The sequence below is a fragment of the Acinonyx jubatus genome, chromosome B3, assembly GCF_027475565.1.
Source record: "Acinonyx jubatus isolate Ajub_Pintada_27869175 chromosome B3, VMU_Ajub_asm_v1.0, whole genome shotgun sequence".
NCBI lineage: Eukaryota > Metazoa > Chordata > Mammalia > Carnivora > Felidae > Acinonyx > Acinonyx jubatus.
The window spans coordinates 132583990-132606141 of NC_069386.1; the positions used below are offsets into that span (position 1 = coordinate 132583990).

Here is a 22152-nt window from a genome sequence, read left to right on the forward strand (position 1 = left end):
AAAATTGTTTCTCCTGGCAAATATTTTCGCTGTCTGGCCAAGTTTTGTGTTAAAAATAAAGTACAGTATTACAACATCAATCAACATTTAAAGTACTTAATGATCTATGAAAGAAAATATACAGTGATTCTTTTGAAACAACCAAGCCAATCAAGGTCTTATTTATATTATCAAATCAAGAGTGCAGCTTTGAGAAAATAAAATCACATTTGTGTTTACAGATAGAAAAGCAATATTAAGCACTGAGGTAATAAAAGAAAACAGACTGTTAAAAAGAGGCAAGAATGTAAATGGCAAGAATGACTTAAAGACACAACAGAACTGTCTCTTCACTCCCCTTCCCATCTGTGCAACACTGGCCTCCTGCCTGACCTCTCAAATACCTGCCTGACCTCAAGCATAACCAGAGCTTTCCTGAAGCTAATATTTACTCCACACAAAATGAGTCCAAAGTTCCTACACATTCACACTGCATGACTGCATGGTAACTGTAACTTTTTACATCAGTAGGGACTGAGGCCACCCAAGCTTTGTCAGATATAATCTGAACCTGATATATTCTACTACTGGGAGTTTAGGTGAGTGTCTGAACAAGGCCTAAGTAGCACAGGGACTCATACTATTTAGCAACTACAGTAAGACACAGAATCTTTAATCTTACCATCATCTGCTGGAAATGACTCAGGTAGATACCTAAAAGAGGATGTGGCCTTAAATATTACATAGCAGCATACCATACAGCACTGGCATGTCCCAGACCAATGAGTTGGCTTAGAATACTGCTTTTTCACTTCCATTAGTCTAGCGCTACCCTAAGCTGTCAGTTCTCTGGCCAGTCCCTGGGGTACCCAGTGTGTCCTCTCTGGGTTGGCCATATGTCTTCAGATAATGCTACAGTTGCTCTGGCATTTTCCCAATAAATATGGCCTTCCCATAGGAGCGATCTTTTCGACATGTAGGGCACAGTATAGAGGATGCTGCCCTATCTTTAAAGGAGACGGAGATATACAGAACAAAATAGAAATCAAACTATAAATAACCATCTTCCTGACAGGACAAAATAAAGTAACATGGAAAGATATGAGCTTTGGTCAAGGGCAAAAAGATCAGAGTTTAAGGGTTCAAATCTCAGTTCCTTTGACTTATAAAACGGAACTCGTATCACCTACTTTACAATTGCTTGTGAAGAGTAAATAAGAGAAGACTAAATGTGACAGAGTATATGTTACATAAAATGTTCATGATGCTCAATCTTTAATTGTTTCCTGGCTGCCCAGCCCCGCCCCCTATGAGATTTAGAGCTCCAAGGCTGGCCAAGTTCAACAGAGCAGACACAGGACTTTCAGTTGGGCAGTGATTTGCCTCAGAAATCATTATCTTGAGGACAACGACCTCACATCATGTAGCTTCCTGTCTTTTATATTCCTAAAAATCTCTCATCTGCTGTCGTTAGATTTAGGACAACTTCCTTTGGCTTGGCTCGTCCTTTGGTACCTGTGCTTCGGTCGTTCCTGCCTGCCTGCCTCCTTAGTGGCCGAGTCGCTGTTTCTGTCAGCCGGCAGTGTCTCTTTCTGCTGGGCCATCTCCTCCTAATTTTGCCTATTTCTTATTTCTATTTACATTAATAAAACATTCTGAGGTACTTAATTCCTTTAATTACGTGCCTTGGTGCTACCACACCCAACCCAGATACCTAAAGGTGGTACATTTCTAGGCTCCACGGTCACCTTTCTGATAACCTTAGATCACCACCTACTGCAGGCAGCCCTAGAATAGCTTCAACTCCCCAGGAACCCTTAAATCAGAGACTGAACGATGAGATGCCAACTTAGTCAGCGGTTAGACTCAACAAAGCATTATGAACCCCCTGATTACTTGCGGCCCAACTGACAATCCTAAGCACAGGACTCACCTTAGGAAACTGGCAGGGCTTATCTTATAAGCATCACACCATTATATAAATGAGTGTCTATTTGTAAAGCATCATCCATAATCATAAAAGGTTATGGCCGGAGGTTCAGTCCACAAGAAGTTACTCTTTGGCTCGAGAATACTGTCCTAACACGTCCGATGGCTTTAGGTAGGATGAACACAGAATGATCAGGGACGCCTAACCATAAAAAGTCAGGTCAGTAAAATCATTTCCCCTGATGACCGACAGGGTGACACCCAACACAACCGGACTGCCTCAACATCCAGGAAAACTAACTGGATAGCCAACTTTTGACTCTGGTTTCACGAGGACCGTATTAAAACTGAAGCAAGCTGGTGGCAAGAGATGGAAATAGAAGTCACACCCAGTGGAAGCTGGTCTCACTCAACGGCACCAGTGCCTCTGAGAACACTACACCTGATTCAGCACTAGTGTTGCCAGGAAAAAAAGGAAAAGAAAAAACACCTACTTTGCTTTTTAAGTTCTTCAATTTGTTCTTCCTTTAAATCTAACTGTTCTGTAAGTCTCGATGCCGAATCCAACGCAGCATTTGCTTCATCGAAACGCTCCTGAGGAAGAGAGAAGTTCGTTAAAAAGCAGCCTGGAAGAACTACTTCACAAACTACACGGCTGGAGGACAGAGTCTGTCAACCCTCTTCTATTCAGCTGATGAAGCTGTACCACTGTGACCTCGGGCAAGTTCACACAGTAAGTATCAAAGACAGAACTGGTACTTCACAGCACAATACTAGCTCCCTTAGTAAGTAAGTAAGTAAGTAAGATGCTACTAAAAGATAGTATGGTGACAAAAGGGGGAAAAAAAAGCGACAAGAAGAGAATAAAAACTACAAAAAGCACATATAAAAAAAGTCAAGAAATGTAACAAATGGTCTTTTTAATTTTTGCAAGCCTGATGAGTATAAAATGACATGTCATTACTTTATTAATTTTTATTTCTCTATTAGTGAATTTGAGCATTTTCCATGTTTATAGGAAATTCACAGTTTTTTTTTTTTTTTTAATTAAAAAATTTTTTAAATGTTTATTTGCTTTGAGAGACAGAGAGCGAGCAGTGGAGGGGAAGACAGAATCCCAAGCAGGCTCCACACCATCAGCACGGAACCTGATGCAGGGCTCGAACCCATGAACCGCGAGGTCATGACCTGAACCGAGGACCCAGGCTCCCCCAGGGGTGCTTTTATGTGAAAACTTATTTGCATACCTTGCCCATTTCTCCACTAAACTTTCTCTTGTTGTTTGTAAAAGCACCTTGTAGGGTAGACGTGAACCCTTGGTCACCAGTGCTACAAGGACTATTTGCCAGATCTGTCATTTGTCTATTGACTGCATAATAGCTTTTGCCATGTACAAGTGTTTAAACTGTCTATAGTAAACATGTCCTATTTTGCTTTCACAGATTCTGGAGTTCTGGTCTTGCTTAGGCTCCTCCTTGCCCCTAGACTCTACATGTGGTCTTCCAGGTTTCCTTGCAAAGTTGTTTTAATATTTACACCTTCCAAACAGTGTTTCTCAATAGGTGTGCTTTTGACATTCCTGGCCCCCACCCACTAAATGCCAGAAGACCACAGCCAAAACCAGCCCCAGGTTTCCAGCACCACTCCCATTTGAGAATCCAAGCTTTAATACAATTGGAATTTACTTTCGTATATGGTATGAGATAGGGATCCAATTTTATTTTCTTCCATACAGACAGCCAGCTGTGGCAACGTCGTGTATCAGTTGGATAACCTATCCTGTTTCCATGAAGTTGAAATTCGTTTAGGGCTGGTTTTAAATGCTCAAATGTATCCTAAGCTCTATTTCTGGATTCTCCTTCTGTTCTACTCATCTAGTCAATATTTGATATTTAGTAAGCAAGCCCCTCCTTACTGTTGTTGTTTCACACAATTTTCTTGGCTATCTAGAGTACTCGCCCGTGTAAATTTCAGGTCAACTTTTACCTTCTTGAATCAGAGGGACAGTGTTTTTGATGTGTCATCTTAGATAGATGACAGCCCCCAGTTATGCAATCAATCAAACATCATCTAGATGTTGCTGTGAAGGTATTTTGCAAATGTAATCAAAGCCCCTAATGAACTGAATTTAAGGAAGGCATTTATTCTGAATAATCAGGGTGGACCTGACTGAGCTAGTTGAAGCAAGGCTGAGCCTTCCCTCAAAAGGAGAAAAAATTCTTGCTGTAGACTGCAACATCAGCCCTCCCCATGGAGTTCTGTCCTGCTTGTGATGTTCTTTCTTGACCATCTGTGGAGAATACCTTTGGCCTATGCCTGTGGGTTCCAGCCTGCATGTGATGGGATCTTCCCATTGTGACTACCAACTCCCATAATCACACTGCCAATTCTTTAGAATAAACCTCACAGGTGTGTACCTCTACATATCACATATATCACTGTGGGGGTGTGTTACACACCCCACACCCCCTACTGGTTCTGCTTTTCAGGTTGAACCCTAACTGATACACAGAGGGACTGAGCTAAAGATGTTAAATAAAACATTTAATATTTGAAATCCACAAAACTAAATTTAGTATAAAAGAAATTTAAATAAACCTTCAACCCCATAATTTTTCAACCCCATAGCATTTCTATTTAAGAAATTATTAAAGCTCAAAACTATGCTAAGACTCTTTCTAAAATTAACACTCAGACTTCATGTATATGTATTATCTACCATTTGTTTGGGTTTTATTTCACTAATTTCAGCTCTTATTTTTACTACTTCCTGCATAGTTTTTGTTCGTTTTCTAAGTATATGTTACATTTTAAACTTAAAAAAATAAACGAATAAAGCTGGTTTAAAAAAAAGATCTGGACTTCTGACAGTATCAGAGACGTGATTCTCTGGACCACTGGAAACAACTCAAAGTGTTAGATAAAATATCTGTTTAACTGTATTAATGAGCTGACCAGGAAGTAAGCATAAATGGCCAATAAACATATTAAAAGATGCTTGATTTTGGGACGCCTGGGTGGCTCAGTCAGTTGAGGGCCCAACTTCGGCTCAGGTTATGATCTCACAGCTTGTGAGTTCAAGCCCCGCGTCAGGCTCTGTGGTGACAGTTCAGAGTCTGGAGGCTGCTTCAGATTCTGTGTCTCCCTCCCTCCCTCCCCCCGCTTCTCTCTCTCTCTGACCCTCCCCCGCTCACTCTCTTAAAAATAAAAAAAAAATTTTTAAGATGCTTGATTTCATTAGCAGTCAGACAAATAAAAATTAAAACCACAGGAGGACAGCCCTTCCCACCTAGTCCATTGGCAAAAACTAAAAATACTAAGAATGCCAACTGTTGCTAACGACACAAAACAAGAACTCTCTGGCACCACTGGTAGGAATACATTAGCACAACTGCTTTAGAAAATAACTTGCCATGACTGAATAAAGTTGAAACTGCCCACACATGTCTCAGGACTCAGCAGTTGCAATCAAGATACAGATAAGATAGCAGATAATGCCAATGTCCCTTATCAGTAAAATGGGTAAATAAATTATACATTCATGCAATAAATGCAGCAGTGAAAACAATAAGCCATGCACCCACAGGAACACACAGTAAAATGGCTAAAACTCATGAATATGATAGAATACTAAGTGAAAAAAAGCAACTTGCAGATTTATTGAATTTACATACATTTCAAAATTGCATTTATACAGAGTTCAAAACTATGCAAAACCATACAGTGTACTATATGGAGATGCAAACATATGTGATAACCATACAGAAAAACAAGGGGTGTTAAGCATAACGTTTTGGACTAGTGGTTCTCTCTGAAGTAGTAACGATGGGAGGAGATATGGAGGATGCATCAGGAACTTCCAAGGACAACATTTCTTTCCTTCTACCGGGTGGCAAGGGGTTATCTGCAGTATTGCTATTCTTATATTGTATATGTATTATCTAAATACTGTTCTGCAGCCACTCGGTAATTAATAAAAATTTCAAAACTTTATGTCTTCTTTTATTAGGAATTTAATAGACCTGAACAACATATTTACTACTAGTAACAGGTAAACAAATCTTATTACTTTCCACCAGCTATCAACAAAGTCTACTTATAACTTAGAAAAGTTCACCTTAAATTCTTAAAAGTAAATCACTTTCATGTCATCTCTCTTCATGGGGGTTCATTTTATCTATATTTTATATATGATTCTTGTACATATGAAATCTAATAAAGATACTTTATTGTTATTTTTTTATTTTAGAGAATGCACACATGCATGTGAGCAGGTGAGAGGGACAGAGGGAGAAAAAGAGAGAGAGACAGAGAGAGAGAGAGAGACAGAGAGAGAGAATCTTAAGCAGGCTCCATCCACACTCAAAGTAGAGCCCAATGTGGGCTCAATCCCACGACCCTGGGATCGTGACCTGAGCCAAAATCAAGAGTCGGATGCTAAACTGACTGAGACACCCAGGAACCCAAAAAAAAGACATTTTAAAGGATTATGCTGCAAAAGAAAAAGATCTAAAGGATAATCTACATTATTTTAATCCATGTGAAATAAAGTGCTCAATGTATCTAGTTGAAAAAAGAAAATTATAGTTACAAGTGTAGATTAATTTTTTTAGCATCCCCTAAAACATTCATCTATGCTAAAAAAATTAAAATTTCCACCATCTTGGGGTGCCTGCATGGCTCAGTTGGTTAAACATCTGACTCTTGACTTCGGCTCAGGTCATGATCTCATGGTTCGTGAATTCAAGTCCTGCATCAGGCTCTGCAATGACAGTGCACGGAGCTTGCTTGGGATTCTCTCTCCACCCCACCCCTGCATGTTCACTCTCTCTCTCCCTCTCAAAAATAAATAAACGTAAATAAATAAATAAAAGTAAAAATAAATACAAATAAAAATTCCCATCATCTTACATGTGTTTTGTCTCCTCTAAACTCTAAGTCACACGGAGAAAACCCTGAATAGCCCATCCATCATTAGGCCACTCATAGGGTAACAGCCACTCAAACAACATTTACTAAATTATTTCTAAAACAAAAACTCTACAATTGTTCATGAATAATAATACATACAAGAGAAAATTATTTTGACCAACCTGTAATGACATCAGTTTTCCTTCTAAATTTTCTGCCTTTTTCTTCCATTCAGCTACAAGCTGTTTATGCTTTTCTAGTTCGGCAGAATACATAGCTTTTTCCTCTAAGGAGAAAAAAAAGTTACATTAGTATTTGGCAATTATGTGATAAAATTAGCATTTTAAACCACTTGAAAAGTTTTTTTTAACATATATATTTTTATTTATCTTTGAGAGAGCGTGACAGAGAATTTGAAGTGGGCTCCGTGCTGACGGCGAAGAAGCCAATGCGAGGCTTGAACTCATGAACCGTGACATCATGACCAGAACTGAAGGCAAACGATTAACCGGTTGACTGAGCCACCCAGGTGCCCCCAAACCACTTGCAATTTTAACAGTTCAACAAAAACAGTTCAAATGTCTCAACAAGAAAATTATACATGCCCTAGTTTTTACTCTGCCATAAATCCTTCTCCACTTTGTCCATCATGCAAACTCTTCCCACTTTTCAGAACGCCACTCAAATATCTTCTCCTTGGCAAAGCCTTCTCTATGGCCATGTAACTCTGTACACATGTCCATTCTAGTTAGGTATAGCCGGCCTAGATACTTCTTATTTTAAAATTCAAGATTTCAGGGTGCCTGGGTGGCTCAGTGGGTTAAGCAACTGACTTCAGCTCAGGTCGTGATCTCACAGTTCGTGGGTTCGAGCCCCGCATCGGGCTCTGTGCTGACAGCTCAGAGCCTGGAGCCTGCTTCGGGTTCTGTGTCTCCCTCTCTCTCTGTTCTTCCCCTGCTCGTTCTCTGTCTCTCTCTGTCTCTCAAAAATAAATAAATGTTAAAAAAATTTTTTTTTAAAAATAAAAACTAAAAAAATAAAATTCAAGATTTCAACCATGAGTAAGCCTGAAGATCTACATATGTATGAATTTAAAGGTGTACTTAGGCACAAAATTATAACCCCTGTTACTTCATAAGCCTCATATCCCCTAATCACCTGCCCCTCACTAGCAGTTAATTCACTGCCAATCACTGCTGAATGTATGAATAAACAAACGGATGGGTACAATGAAGGACCTAAAGGAGGTACATTTGAGGATGGTGGGTAGATATGAAAAAGCCTATTTGGTTATCAGCATAAAACTGCTCTCTGGTCATAGCTACCGTGTCTCCAGAAAAGTATTTTCCACCCGGACTAGAAACTGTAGTTACCTCAAAGTCGAGATGAATGACTGAGAACAAGCTAATCAATATTCAAAGGACAGTGATTCCCAATGATTAATTCTCTGAAGCATATTTAACCTCTGACCAGTATTTCAAAGCTTAAGCATTGTTTCTAGTGATCCTTTCTTCATCACATGATCATCCTTTCTATGTGACTTCATCCTTCCCCAACTCTCACCTTCACGGATCATGATACCAAAACATGTTTTTAATAATTACCATATGGAGTTCATGTTCTCCAGGCCTAACCGTAAAAAGTCTACATTGACTTGTTGACGGCTACTTATTTTTTCCTCCTACAAGTGGGTAACCTTTCAAAGACTTCCCCATGCCTATTTTATTTATTTTTTTTTTTAATTTTTTTTTTCAACGTTTATTTATTTTTGGGACAGAGAGAGACAGAGCATGAACGGGGGAGGGGCAGAGAGAGAGGGAGACACAGAATCGGAAACAGGCTCCAGGCTCTGAGCCATCAGCCCAGAGCCCCACGCGGGGCTCAAACTCACGGACCGCGAGATCGTGACCTGGCTGAAGTCGGACGCTTAACCGACTGCGCCACCCAGGTGCCCCCGCCATGCCTATTTTAAAATAGCACCAAAATAAGCCCAAATTCCCAGGAACTACAATAATTTATCTTCACTGAAAGCCTGACCGCACAACTCACCTTGCTGGAAATGCTCTAGCACCATCTGCAGGTTGGAGAGCGACAGAGCGTACTGCTTCACTTGCTCCCGAGAGACAGACAGCTGCAGGGCGGTTTCGTCCCTTTGCTTGGAGACCACATTCAGCTGCTCCTGCAAGGACTCTACCTGCAAACTGGCTTGATGGCTTCAAACAAAAAGAATACAAGTCAAGTTGTTTCTGTTTACTTTAACCACATAAAACATCTTCCCTACTTCCAACCGAGCCACCCAAGTGCCTCCATTTTAACCATTTTTAAATGTGCAGTTCAGTGGCACTAAGTATATTCGCGCTGTTAGGCAACCATCACCACCACCATCTCTAGAACTTCATTTCCCCAGGGGACGCTCCACATCCGTTAAACAATAACTCTCCACTCCCAGCAACGATCATTCCACTTTGTCTCTATGAATCTGACCCTCCTTACATCTTATTGCATTAAACTCATGTTAGATTTCAAAGAAACTTGAAGAGTCCCTCTGATCTTTGTTCTCCCTGTTTTGTTAATTCACTCATTCTTCCCATGAAAATGACTTTGAACAAATGGCAGTCATTTTAAAGATTAGAAGCTGGACTAAACAAGAAGCGTCAGTATAATAAAAGTTTACAAATAAGCTGGACTAAACAAGAAACACCAGCATAATAAGAATTTACAAATAGCCTGCAACTTTCATGTTTCCAGGCTAAAACTCTAAGATGTAATTTACCATAAAATTCTAAGTTGCAGGGGGCCTTGGAAGTTATTTTGTCCAGCTTCCAACCCAACAAGCAATGGATTCTGACACCTCCTTGGCTTTTGACACTTGCACTTATGGTGAACTCACAACTTCCCAAAGGCTATCCCATTGACAAAATTTTCTGATTACGAGTTAATTCCCTTTACTATTGTCTTTCTTTCTCCTTACGTTAAATAAAACAACTCCTACCCCTGCCACAAATAATCAATCGGAGATTCTGAAGAGATTTATGTAGCACCTACCCAGGCTTAGGTCATTGATGTACTTCCTTGACGTATAATGATTACAAAAAAAACAAAAACAAAAACAAAACACTGTAATAGCCTTTCCTGGGTTTTTAATATCCAGTTAATAAATTCTTATTCAAGAGCAGTCCCTTAGAGCCCACTAAGGGGCAGCTCACTTTGAAGAAACTTTACACAACTGCACCCCCTTGTGGGAAGAGTAGTAAATTAATAATTAGGAGACTGAACTCTACCCTCAGATGTTCCCGGACTTTATGCAACGTTGCTGGTTAGCATATCACTCAACAGTGATTTTAAGGATGAGATGAACCATGATGTCACTCAAAAAGTTAATAAATACCAGGTGTTACTATAGTTAGGTAAGGGCTCAAAATACTACAATCTGGTTTATAGATCTGCGTCACTCATTCAACAAGTACTACTGAACATCTATTAAACTACATGTAAGAACATGTGCTGCGGGAAGGTACAAAATAAAGGGCATCATCCTTACTCCCAGTGACCTTACATTTCACTGGATGGGTGAAGACAGAAGATGGGTCAACAATGACCTGTACCCTAAAGTAAAATAGAAGTGTGCTACCAAAGACTCAAACGAAGCACTATGCAGATTCAAAAGAAAAACATCACACCAGGGTTTGGTTTTGAATTGGAGGAGTGGGATGCTAAATGAAGCATTTTTGATGAAGGAAATGCTATTTGAAGAGGTGGGATTAACAGAAGTGTTAGGAATCAGGCCCGCTCTTCAGGTGGAGGAACATGAAACGAAAAAGCAGAAGAAACAGGAAAACGGTAGCCCTAGCTAAAGGACTAAGACACTCTGGCTGCATGGAGATGACAGTGCGAAATTAGGCTAAGGTGGCAGAGAGCCCAGAGACAGCGTGCACGTGCACAAGCAGTAGAGGGAGAGAGAATCTTTTTTTTTTTTTAAACATTCAGGAACTTTTTTTTTAATATTTATTTTTGAGAGAAAGAGAGAGAGAGAGAGAACGCATGTATGTGCGTGCGTGAGTAGGGGAGAGGCAGAGAGAGACAGGGAGACAGAATCCGAAGCAGGTTCCAGGCTCTGAGCTGTCAGCACAGAACCCGACACGGGTCCCGAACTTACAAACCATGAGATCGTGACCTGAGCTGAAGTCAGATGCTTAACCGACTGAGCCACCCAGGAGCCCTGAGGGAGAGACAATCCTAAGCAGGCTCCATGCCCAGTGCAGAGCCCGATGGGGGGGACTTAATTTTACAACCTGTGAGGTCATGACCTGAGCCGAAATCAAGAGCCAGACACTTAACTGACTGAGCCACCCCTATGCCCTCAGAACTATTTTAATTAGAGAAAAATAAGGGCCCAAAAATTCGAAGATTATCAATTTTATAGTCTGAGGATGTTTTCCCATTTCTGCCAATGTGAAACACATGCACAAATGTTCACTCATTGTTTTAGTTCTCATCTGAAGTAAGTCTTTCTGAAACTAAAGGTACAATAGTATTCCCTGCAAAGGTGGGGAGTTCGTCTCAAAGTGTTGCCTCTACTGGCCTACAATCTCTTCACAGACAGAGGTAATCTATGATCTCCTTAGATCTCCCTCAGCATCATACACAATAAAAAAAACAAAAAAAAAAAAAAGAAAGAAAGAAAGAAAGAAAGATGTATTTACCACTAATGGAAATATACATGGACATGATTTTCTGGAAGATTATTTGCCGGTACATCTCAAAAATTTTAAAAACGCCCTTTGAACCAGAACTGCCAGTTCTCAAAATTTATGCTAAGGAACTCATTTGTCACCAACACAAAAATACCTATCTTGGGATATCATGGCAGCACTCTTAGTAATTTTGAAAAGCTGAAACATTTCTAAGTGTCCAATAAATAAATGACTGGATTAAAGAAATTATGGAAAATCCAAATAATGGTATACGATGTAGCCATAAAATGGTATTGCAGAAACATGTGCTTTGTGAAACAAGGTTTAACTCATATTATTAAGTGCAAAGGTTACAAAACAGTATGAATAGTATGCTCTCAACTTTGTTTTAAAAATACATATATAATATGTACACACATGTATAAGAAGCATGTGAAAGCATAAAAAAAGGATGATCTCTGGGTGGGTGGGACTGTGACTTTATGATCTTTTTGGTTTATGAAATTTCCCTGAAGTGGAAAATATGTTTTGGTAATAAGCAGGAAAAAAAAAAAAAACACCCACAAAAAAAAACCACACCTCATTGAGAGACAGAACATTTTAAAATATGTTAAGCAGGGAATCAACCATGCGGATGTAATGAGGCCTCCGTAAAAACTCACAAAGAGAGGGCTGATGAGCGGTGGGAGATGTGGAGAGAGGTGCTTGTTGGGAGAGAGCTAGAAGGTCTCTCCCAAGAGAAACCAGGCCTTACCCTACAGATCTCTTCCACCTGGCAGCTTCTGAGTTAAAACCTTTTGTAATAAATGGCATTCTAGCAAAAATAAAATTTTGGATAAAAACAGAAGTACGGAGGGACCTAGTAACTGAAAATTTCTAACAAACCAAGAGTTAATTCATACTGACCTACTTCTTCACCTTGCTACTTCTTTCACTCTCTCCCTTCTAATATCCAAAACCTGCTCAACCTTAGATCACTTGATTAAGAATAAAATCACACAAATCAAACTAGTTCTTTGGGAGCCTGACAAAGCTAATTAAAATCAGTCAGAATTTAAGTCTAAACTCCTAAAATGATGAGAGGCAATTATCTCAATAGTTAGATTCAGAGAGAGCTAGGACACTTATCATGATAAAAAAAATAAAATGTTTTGGTTTTTGTTTTTTTTTTTTAAAAAAAAAGGGGGGAAAGAAAGATTCAGAGAGAGCTGTCTGAATGCCAGATACGGTCAAGAGTTCCACACCTTAGTGTAAAACCCACACACATACTCTGAGCCTGACCTTGGGCAGGTTACTAAACCTCTCTACCCTCTGTATCTTCATCTGTAAAATGGAGATAATGACTCTGTAAGAACAAAATTAAGTAAGCTAGGGAAAATGCTTACTAATCCTGACGCTCAAGAAGTGTTCAGTTAACGTGAGTGCTATGAAGGGGAAAAGTTACCTTGCATTTTCCATCGCATTAGAAGATGAAACTAGCTTTTCCTCCAATACTGTGACTTTTTTTCTCAGTTTGGCCTCTCTATCTTCTGCAGCCAAAGCTTCACGGGTGTAAGAATCCTCTGATTCTAAAAGATGGTTACGCAATCTCTCTAGCTCCTGGTTTAAGCGTAATTCTTTGTCGCGTAAATGTTGAACCTAGGCAGAGGACATGTCTTTATTTTTCTTCTATAGAATGTTCCCCTTTCCCCTCTACGAGCCACTTTGTTATCAGATCTTCTGCCCATTACTGAAGTCTATCAATTATATACTAATTTCTCATACTGTAAGATGTATTTGTATTAGAAAAAAGTCTAAATTCACCTTGAATACTCATCTGGAAGTTTTACTTTGAAAGACCTCATCCCCTGTGGCTATAATGGAAATGGAATTGTGCAAAGTACTGGGTTCTTTGTGACAGATCACCTTTTCAGTAAAAATCTCATTTTTACATACCTTTTGGGTGAGAAATTTTTAATTTTTTTACACTGAAGTGTATTTAACAATGTTATACTAGTTTCAAGTGTATAATACAGCGATTCAACAACTCTACATTCTACTCTGCTCACCGTAAGTGTACTTATCTGACACATTACAATATTATTGACAATACTCCCTATGATGTATTTTACATCCCTGTGATTTATTTACAACTAGAAAATTTTACCTCTTAATCCACTTCACCTAATTCGTCCCTCCCCTCTAAAAACCACCAGTTTGTTTCCCATATTTATGACTGTTTCACTGCTTTGTTTTTTTGATTCTGAAATCACATGGTACTTTCTTTTCTGCATCTGACCTATTTCTCTTATCATTATACTCTCTAGGTCCATCCACATTGTTGCAAATATCAAGATCACATTCCTTTTTATGGGTAATATTCAACTGTGTGTGTGTGTGTGTGTGTGTGTGTGTGTGTGTGTTGTATCACATCTTCTTTATCCACTCATCTATCGGTGGACACACTAGGGCTGCTTCCATACCTTGGCTATTGTAAATAATGCTGCAATAAACATAAGGGTGCATGTATCTTTTCTGAATTTGTGTTTTCATTTTCTTTGGGTAAATAACCAGTAGTGGACTACTGGATCGTATGGTATTTCTATTTTTAGCTTTTTGAGGAACCTCCGTACTGTTTTCCACAGTGGTTGCACCAACGGGAAAATTTTATTTTATAGCCAAGATATGCCGTGGTTTTCACTTTTGGAAACTGAAATAAAATGCACTCCGGGAGATCAAAATCAGACCATAGCACATCAGAGGAAGACTTAGAAAAGAAATCATCTAAGAGAGAAATTAATTTTAATTGATAAATCATGCTGCTTTAGCTGCTTTTCTTACTTAAAAGTTATTAAGCTTATTGCTTAAATCACGGTTTCCTTAAAGAGAAAGCATACCTCGTTCTGTAAAGCAGTGTTTTCCATTTGTTTCTGCTTCAGGGCCAACATGACCTGGTCTCTCTCCTGTTGAAACTTAACTGTCTTCTCTTGCATCGACTTAACTGCATTTAAAAGCTGATTTAACTCCCCAGTCTTGCCCTTTTGGAAAGAAAGTAACTTTCACTTTAAGAAAAATACAGAGACATTTTCTTCATTAAATTAATTCTGAAATATAGTTAACCATGTCAAGGTCATCAAAAAACAGAGTCTGAGAAACTGTCACCGTCCAGAGGGGCCTGAGGAGGCGTGACTCTAGACATAATGCGGTGCCTGGGTGGCATCATGAAGAGAAAAAAGACTTTGGGAAAAAAATTCTAATGAAGTATGAACTTTAGTCGGTAATAATACATCAATATTGGTTACTTAGTTGTTACAAATGTATCATGGTAACTCAAGATGTTAACAAATACGGGGAAACCGGGTTTGAGGCATACGGGACTCTACTATCTTTGCAACTTCTCAAATAATCAAGGTATTCTGAAAGAAGAAGTTTATCAGAAATGTTTTTAAAAGAATTCAAAAGACACAATCTCTTCAAATTTACCCCGTGAACAACCAAGTGTTCCCAGATCCCAAAATCCCTCAAGAGAGGATGAGTATGTGCGTGTATGCTCATTCACCGGGCACACACACCCGTCACTAGAGAAAGCACGAGTCACTGGCGGTGAAGAGATGGGAAAGTCATTTCCACAGTTCTGTTTTCTGAAGAAAATTATTAATTGCTACTAAGCTCTTTTTTTTCCTACTTAAATTCACCTGTTGCTAAAACATATTTGGAGAGACACAGTAATTTGGAGGAGAAACCCTCCAGGTACCTATGAGAAAAACTCATTTAGAACGAATCACAAGAGCTTGAGATGAGTATTTCTCAATCAACAACTTCACATTCCCCTTCAAAGACAATTATCAATGAAGTCAGTTGACCCGCTGGAACCCCTCCTCCCCCCCAATTCTCTCCTACAAAACTCCATCCCCAACACACCTGCTCTTTTTCTTTCAGTAGCTGCTCAAAAGCAAGAGCCTTTTCCTTCATTGAATGGCACTCAAACTCTTTTTCTCGAAGCATCATGGAGAACTTCATATTAGTCTCCTGTAATGCTTGATATTCCATTTCCTTTTCCCTGGTTGTTTCTACTATTTTTTCATTTTCCTCTTTCAGTTTACAAATGTCCATTTCTAAAATCAGTATCCGCTCCTTCAGGTTTGTCACCGCCTGCCTCAAAAGTTCATTTTCATTCACTTTGTTAGTGAAATTTTCATTCAATGAAAGTAACTGATCGCTTTTGGCTTTGATTAAGAGGTCTTTCTCCTTAAGGGACTTTTGTAAAACATCTTGTTTCTCCTTTAGCTGCTTAATTTCTGAATCGGTCTGTTCGTGTTCTTTTCTTTCCAGCTCTGAGGAGGCAGCAATCGAATCGGACAACCTGTGATTATTTTCCTGGAGCGTTTTGATTGTCGCATCTTTTTCCTGCAGTGATTTTCTTAGTTCTTCCAGCTCTCGTGTAGAAGCCTCGCTCGATGGGTCGGGCTTGACTGTTCGAAGAGACTCTGCTGACTGGGAAGAGAGTGATGATCCCGAGGACAGCTGAGGCGAAATAATATCAAGTTTCCCTAAAAGAAGATCTTTGGTGTTGCAAAGCTGCCCTATGCTGTGCTGAACTTGTGCTAATTCCTGCCCAAAACTTTTGAGTTTGGTTTCATTCTGTTCGTAACTCTGGATCAGGCCAGTGTAGTCCACTTGTAGCTTCGAATTATTATCGCTGTCAACCAAAACTTGTGCCTGAAGCTGATGCAGCTCTTCCTGAAGTTGGGCAGACTCGTGCTGCATATTCTGGACCGTGGTCATCACCTGCTGTTTCCACTCTTCCATTTTCTTTACTTGCTGTTTCAATTTGTCCCGTTCCTGTAGGAGCTCCTCGAACTGGTTACTATTGACACCTCCGACCTCGTTACCAGTGCTGGATGTTTGTAAAACCGTCAACAGGGTCTGGCATTTCTGACTCAAGGCATCTATTTCAATGTCTTTTTCTCGAATGATACGTGATAAATTCTGCACGGTTTCTCTGAACATATCTTGACCACCACCTTCAGATCGAGCAGCCAATTTTTTATTTTCATCTTGCAGCTTCACAAGAGCTGCTTCTTTGGCAGCAACTATATCCATCATTTTGTGGTATTCTGTTTTCAGCTGGCTATTTTCCCTGGTCTTCTCGCTCAAAACAGCTAATACTTGTTCCCGCTCCATAGCATAGGCCTGCAGCTGCTGCTGAAGGTAAACAACATCCTGGGCGTAGGAAGCCGAAGAAATTCTAGCGTGAAGAGCTTGTATCTCCACGTCCTTCTGCTGGATTATCTGCGTTAGCTTCCCCACCTCATCTTTGGACAGCTGATCAATCTGTTTCGTTAAGGATATGTTCTTTTCATTTAGGAGCTTAATCTCCAATTCTCGTTCTTTTATCCCTTTCACTAATCTCTCCGTTTCAGCTTTAGATAAATCATGCTTTTCACCGCCATTTTCTATATTGAGGCTCCGTACTTTTGTTTCTTGAAACAGATCAGAATTCTCTGTTTGAACATCCTGCCTTTCTTCATGCAACTGGGTTTTGATGTGTTCAATTGTTTTGTGCAAATTCCTAATCTCCTCATCTTTCTCCAAAAAGAGCTGGGTGTGTGTGACAGTCATTTGCTCGTGCTGGCATTTAAACTCATCCATTTCCTTCTTCTGTTCCTCTAAAGACTGAAGCAGCTGCAGTTTACTCTGGTTTTGATCTTCAATTACCTTTTGATGATGTTTTATTTCCTCCTCGAGATTACCCTTTATCACATTCAGCTGCAACACTTCCGACTCGAGCTCTGTGACGCTATCGAGGGGCTTAGGCTCCGCCACAGGTGCAGCTCGACTCTGCTGGTCCCGGAGTCGTTCCAGTTCCTCTTTCAGATGATTGTTTTCTTCTTTCATGGACCCAAGGCTTCTGTCTTTTTCCTCTATGGTTTGCTTTAAAACTTCATTTTTTCTTAAGGCCTCAGTATGTTTATCTAATTCCTCCTGAAGTTCTGAACCTCTTTCTTTAAGTTTTTCAATAAAAATTTCCTTCTCGCTTAGAAGCTGTGTCAATTGCTTCCGCTCTTCTAGGCTAGATGACAAAATTGCCTTCGTTTCCTTACAATCAGTATCCATCTGTTCAAGGTTCTTTTTGAGTTCTGCTATTTCAAAGTCTTTCTCTTGACTGAGTTTCATTAACTGCTGCTGTTCCAGCTGTAAAGCAGAGGTACTCAAATCACGTGCCTTTGATAGTTCTTTAATCATCTGCTCATACTTATTGGCTTCTTCCAACCGCCTCTCTTCAGCCCGACTCAATTCTGCTTCTAACTGTCCTTTTTCCATTTTTAGAACCTCCACAATAGTGTTTCTTTCCAGAGAAATCTGATTGCTACCAGCAATGGATTCCTCCAACTGACGTCTTACATCCTCACACGCTAAAGCCAACTTTTCATTTTCCATTTTGAGATCAAAGGCAACTTTGTTTAAACTGTCATTGAGCTGCTCTATTTCTGAAAGACTTTGCTTTAAGCTTCGGACTTCGGCTTCCCTTTCTTTAAGTAAGTCAACCTTAAAATCACTGCCAGAGTCTCGATTTAGAGATTGAGTTAACTCATCCCTGACTCTGGAAAGCTCTTCCTCGTTTTGTTTAATATGCTCCTTAAGTCCAAAGTTCTCCTTCTGCATATTTAAATTACTTTTTTGTGATTTATTTAGCTGATCTACTAAATCTTCTACTTTATCCTCAAGCTTCTGCTTGGCTAAGTGCAGATCATTCAGGACCAGTTCACTTTGAACTAACTTTTCTTTCTGCACATCCAACTCTTTAGTCATATTCCTTTTATCAACTTCAAGTTGATGGACTCTCTTTTTTTCATCATTTAGATCTTTTTTCAGTTTACTAATGATGTTGTCTTCCTCATTTTGTTGTTTTGATAGCTGATCTTTCATCAGAATCACGTGCTGAAAAAAAATAATTTGCATGGTAACGTTATGGCATTCTCTCATTTTGGTCACCTAAAGAAAATTTTGTAAAATGTCATAAATAATAGAAGAATAATCTTCAGATATTTCTAATCCTTCTTAAAACAATACTTTTTAAAAAAATCTCAACAAAGGTAAATGGTATATGTCGTTCATCTTCAACTCGTAAAACACTGAAGCAGGAGTCAATAAACTACAGCCCAGGGCCCAAATCAGGCCTGTCACCTGGTTTTGTAAATCAAGTCTTATTGAAACACAGCCACATTCATTGTTTACATACCACAAGGGCAGAGTGGAGCACGACCGAGAGCACTAAATGGCCTGCAACACCAAAAATATTCACTATCTAACCCTTTCCAGAAAAAGTTTGCCAACCGCTATGACTAGATTATCAATGAAGCAAAATACCGATTAAATCACAAATTTAAATCACACCCATCGCTTTTGCCTGTTACCCCAGTGTTCAGTCTACTGAGAACAATGTGCTGCCACGTTGTTTCTAACATCATGTACCTGTGTGGCTTCTTGGTTCTGTCTGTCTAATTCCTCAAGCTCAGCTAGCAGTGTTTCCTTCTCGGTAAGACTCTGACTCAGTTCCTGTTCTTTTGCCTCCAAAGTCAGCCTTAAATTGTGTAATGTGGAATCCAAATCCATGTCTCTTCCAATTGTACTTTTAATTACTTCATATTCATTGTTCAATTTTAGAAGTGATGCCTGAAGTTCTTCCTTAAATGACAAGAAGGGAAAAAAAACAACATACACTGTCAGTTGGAAGAAAACACCAAAAGATTACTTCTATCTATACATCTATATCTATGTCTATATCTATATCTACCTATCTACATACACGCGCGCACACACGCACACACACACACACCCCCCTTGGGAATCTATTCCCAGACGCCTGTGTCAGAAACATTACTGAGTAACACTTCAGCAATGATATAGAAAATTCAACAAACCAGACTTCCCTCACGCGCAATTTTATGTGCACCTTCAGGCCAATATTTCTATAAGATCGGAAATAACATCGGACAAGATGGAATGGCTGTTTAAGTTTCCAGTTCCGGCTTCCTCTTTACCCAAAAACTTTCCCATTTGGGAGCCTTCCTGAGTCCACCCCCCACTGCTGTCTTCTCTTCTGTCTGCTCCTTCCCTCCCACCACACACAGTTTTTAAAACGTCCCACATCTTCTGGGCCTCTGCACTTCCTTCCCCTAGCGGCCAATCACCAATAGCCACAAACTACATAAACATCTATAAAATTCAATGCTCATTCGTTCTAAAGCTTGTCCTCTCTAATTAGAACACAAAAGGCTTCTTTTCCCTCATAAAAGGAATTTCCCTTATTAAGGGGTCCTGTCAGAACATGAAACTTTTGTATCATCCAAGAAATTAGACTCCTTCCTTCTTTTCCCATCTATCTTGAACATAGACTAGGTTCCCCTCTTGCAAGCCTAACATCCCTAAAGATCTATCTATAATTTTTAAACTATATCTTATGTTCTGTTCTACTGGTATTTAATGCTTTTCTTCCAAACTCCAGAAGTAGAACAGTTCTCTTCGCTTCAACACTTTCAACCTTAGATTATGATATCTGTGGTACAACAACTTTAGAATCTTCTTTCATTGATAGAGAAAACTCAAACTTCTTTTTTTTAAGGTTTACTTATTTATTTTGAGAGAGCGAGAACAAGCAGGGGAGGAGAAGACAGAGAAGAAGAGAGAATCCCAAGAAGACTCTGTACTGTCAGCATGGAGTCTGACGCAGGGCCCAAACTCATGAACCCCGTGAGTTCATGACCTGAGCTCAAACTCACGAACCCCGTGAGTTCGTGACCTAAGCCCAAACTCATGAACCCTGTGAGTTCGTGACCTGAGCCAAAATCAAGAGCTGGACGCTTAACCCAATGAGCCACCTAGGCACCCAAGAAAAATAAAACTTCTATGGAATCTACTTTAAAGTAAGAATCTCAAAATTCTACAAATAGACTATACATACTTTACCAGGAGTTCAGCGAAAACTAGACTAGAACAGCTGCCTCATGATTCCCATTTCTCTTCCAATTCAAAAGTTTATTCTGAACTATAGTTGATGAAAATAGCATTCTCTTGTCTTTCTAGATTTATATGTCAATCAGGAGAACCACAAAAAGCTTTTTCAGGTAGACGTTATGAACATACACAGCCTTGCAGTTACATTTGGCATTCTTTTTTTCTTTCTTAGCAATTAAAAAAAAATTTTTTTTGACTTAAAGTTTGTTTCTTTGTTTATTTACTTATTTATTTATTTGAGGGGGGGGAGAGAACGAGTGCAAGAGCCAGTGGGTAGGGGCAGAGACAGAGAGAGAGAGCGAACCTTAAGCAGGCTCCGCACTGTCAGCACAGAGCCTGATGCAGGGCTCAAATTCATGAACTGTAAGATCATGACCTGAGCCGAAATCAAGAGTTGGATGCTTAACCAGCTGAGCCACCCAGGCACCCCAGTATGGCCTAGCATTCTTTTTTTTTTAACGTTTATTTATTTTTGAGGCAGAGCGAGACAGAGCATGAACAGGGGAGGGGCAGAGAGAGAGGGAGACACAGAATCTGAAACAGGCTCCAGGTTCCGAGCGGTCAGCACAGAGCCCAACGCGGGGCTTGAACTCATGGACCATGAGATCATGACCTGAGCCGAAGTCGGACGCCCAACCGACCTAGCCATCCAGGCGCCCCTGGCCTAGCATTCTTCAGCAGTGAGTTGATCCCTATCAGAGATAATGAAAGGAAATATTATAAAGGATTACTTAACATCGAAAGAAAGGAGCAAGAGGGACCAGGAACGGCTGCAGAATCTGAAAATATCAAGAGAAGGTCACAGACCCTATCAGGTATGTGCAGAGATCTGCAAACTACAAAGTATACCTGGGCCAATTAGAGAAAGGAGTAACTGAAAGAACAGAATGCAAAGGGAGGAGAAAAGAGCAAAAAAATTATATATATAATACAGGAATAAAAAAAGACTGGGAGACACTACTGGCTCTTAGTGGGTAGAAAGAGTGGGGGGGGGGGGCAAGGACCCCACAATGCATACGACAGTACACAGAGCTAAAAATTTTCCTGTCTACATGCCAAAACGTCCCTTTGAGAAACACTGCCTATACACTAATGTGGAAGGACGCTGAAAACACGTTAAGGTATACATGAATATATGTATAGTATGCTAACAGTTTTTTCAAATCTATTTAAATAATCATACATACTTAGGTGTAGTCTGAAAGGATGGACATATGAGAAACTGGTAAGAAAGACTTCCTTTGGAAAACAGGCCAACCAAGGGAGGTGGAAAGGATATTCCCTTTGTACTGTCTAAAGTTTTTCGGTATGAATTACCGTATTTGTACATCAGTGAGTATGCGTTACCTTTTAAAAATTAAGATTTTAAATTGAGTTAAGACACTAACCTATAAATTAATACCAGCCGACAACTATCCTCTGTTTAAACACCTACCTTAGCCAAGGAACTACCCCCAAGTAGTACAAACATAAAAATACCTCTCCCGATACCCAACAGTGCATTATAGAACCTCGTTCCAACCTTGCTTCCAATATACACAAAGACCTTATTTCTACCAGTGAGATTATATCCCCTTTATCTCTCACCACTAAGAAACTCCTGTCCACAACAGATACGTTCTGGGACGTATCTGCAGCTACG

General features: G+C 39.7%; 1 protein-coding gene across 6 annotated transcripts in view; it reads right to left on the reverse strand.

The window, feature by feature from the left end:
- Nucleotides 1–22152, reverse strand: part of TRIP11 (thyroid hormone receptor interactor 11) — a 64442-nt gene that overhangs the window by 17533 nt on the left and 24757 nt on the right. For 3 of the 6 annotated variants that reach the window (XM_015086262.3, XM_015086263.3, XM_015086264.3), the window contains exons 10-16: nucleotides 18969–19181; nucleotides 15414–18434; nucleotides 14390–14530; nucleotides 12958–13151; nucleotides 8869–9032; nucleotides 7002–7105; nucleotides 2403–2502 (exon numbers count right to left, since the gene is read on the reverse strand). In XM_015086262.3, the coding sequence (XP_014941748.1) occupies nucleotides 2403–2502; nucleotides 7002–7105; nucleotides 8869–9032; nucleotides 12958–13151; nucleotides 14390–14530; nucleotides 15414–18434; nucleotides 18969–19181 (3937 nt within the window). Of the gene's footprint in view, nucleotides 1–2402; nucleotides 2503–7001; nucleotides 7106–7845; nucleotides 8537–8782; nucleotides 9033–12957; nucleotides 13152–14389; nucleotides 14531–15413; nucleotides 18435–18968; nucleotides 19182–22152 lie in introns of those variants that run through there. The other 3 variants (XR_008299616.1, XM_053224851.1, XR_008299617.1) reach the window with 3 other exon arrangements.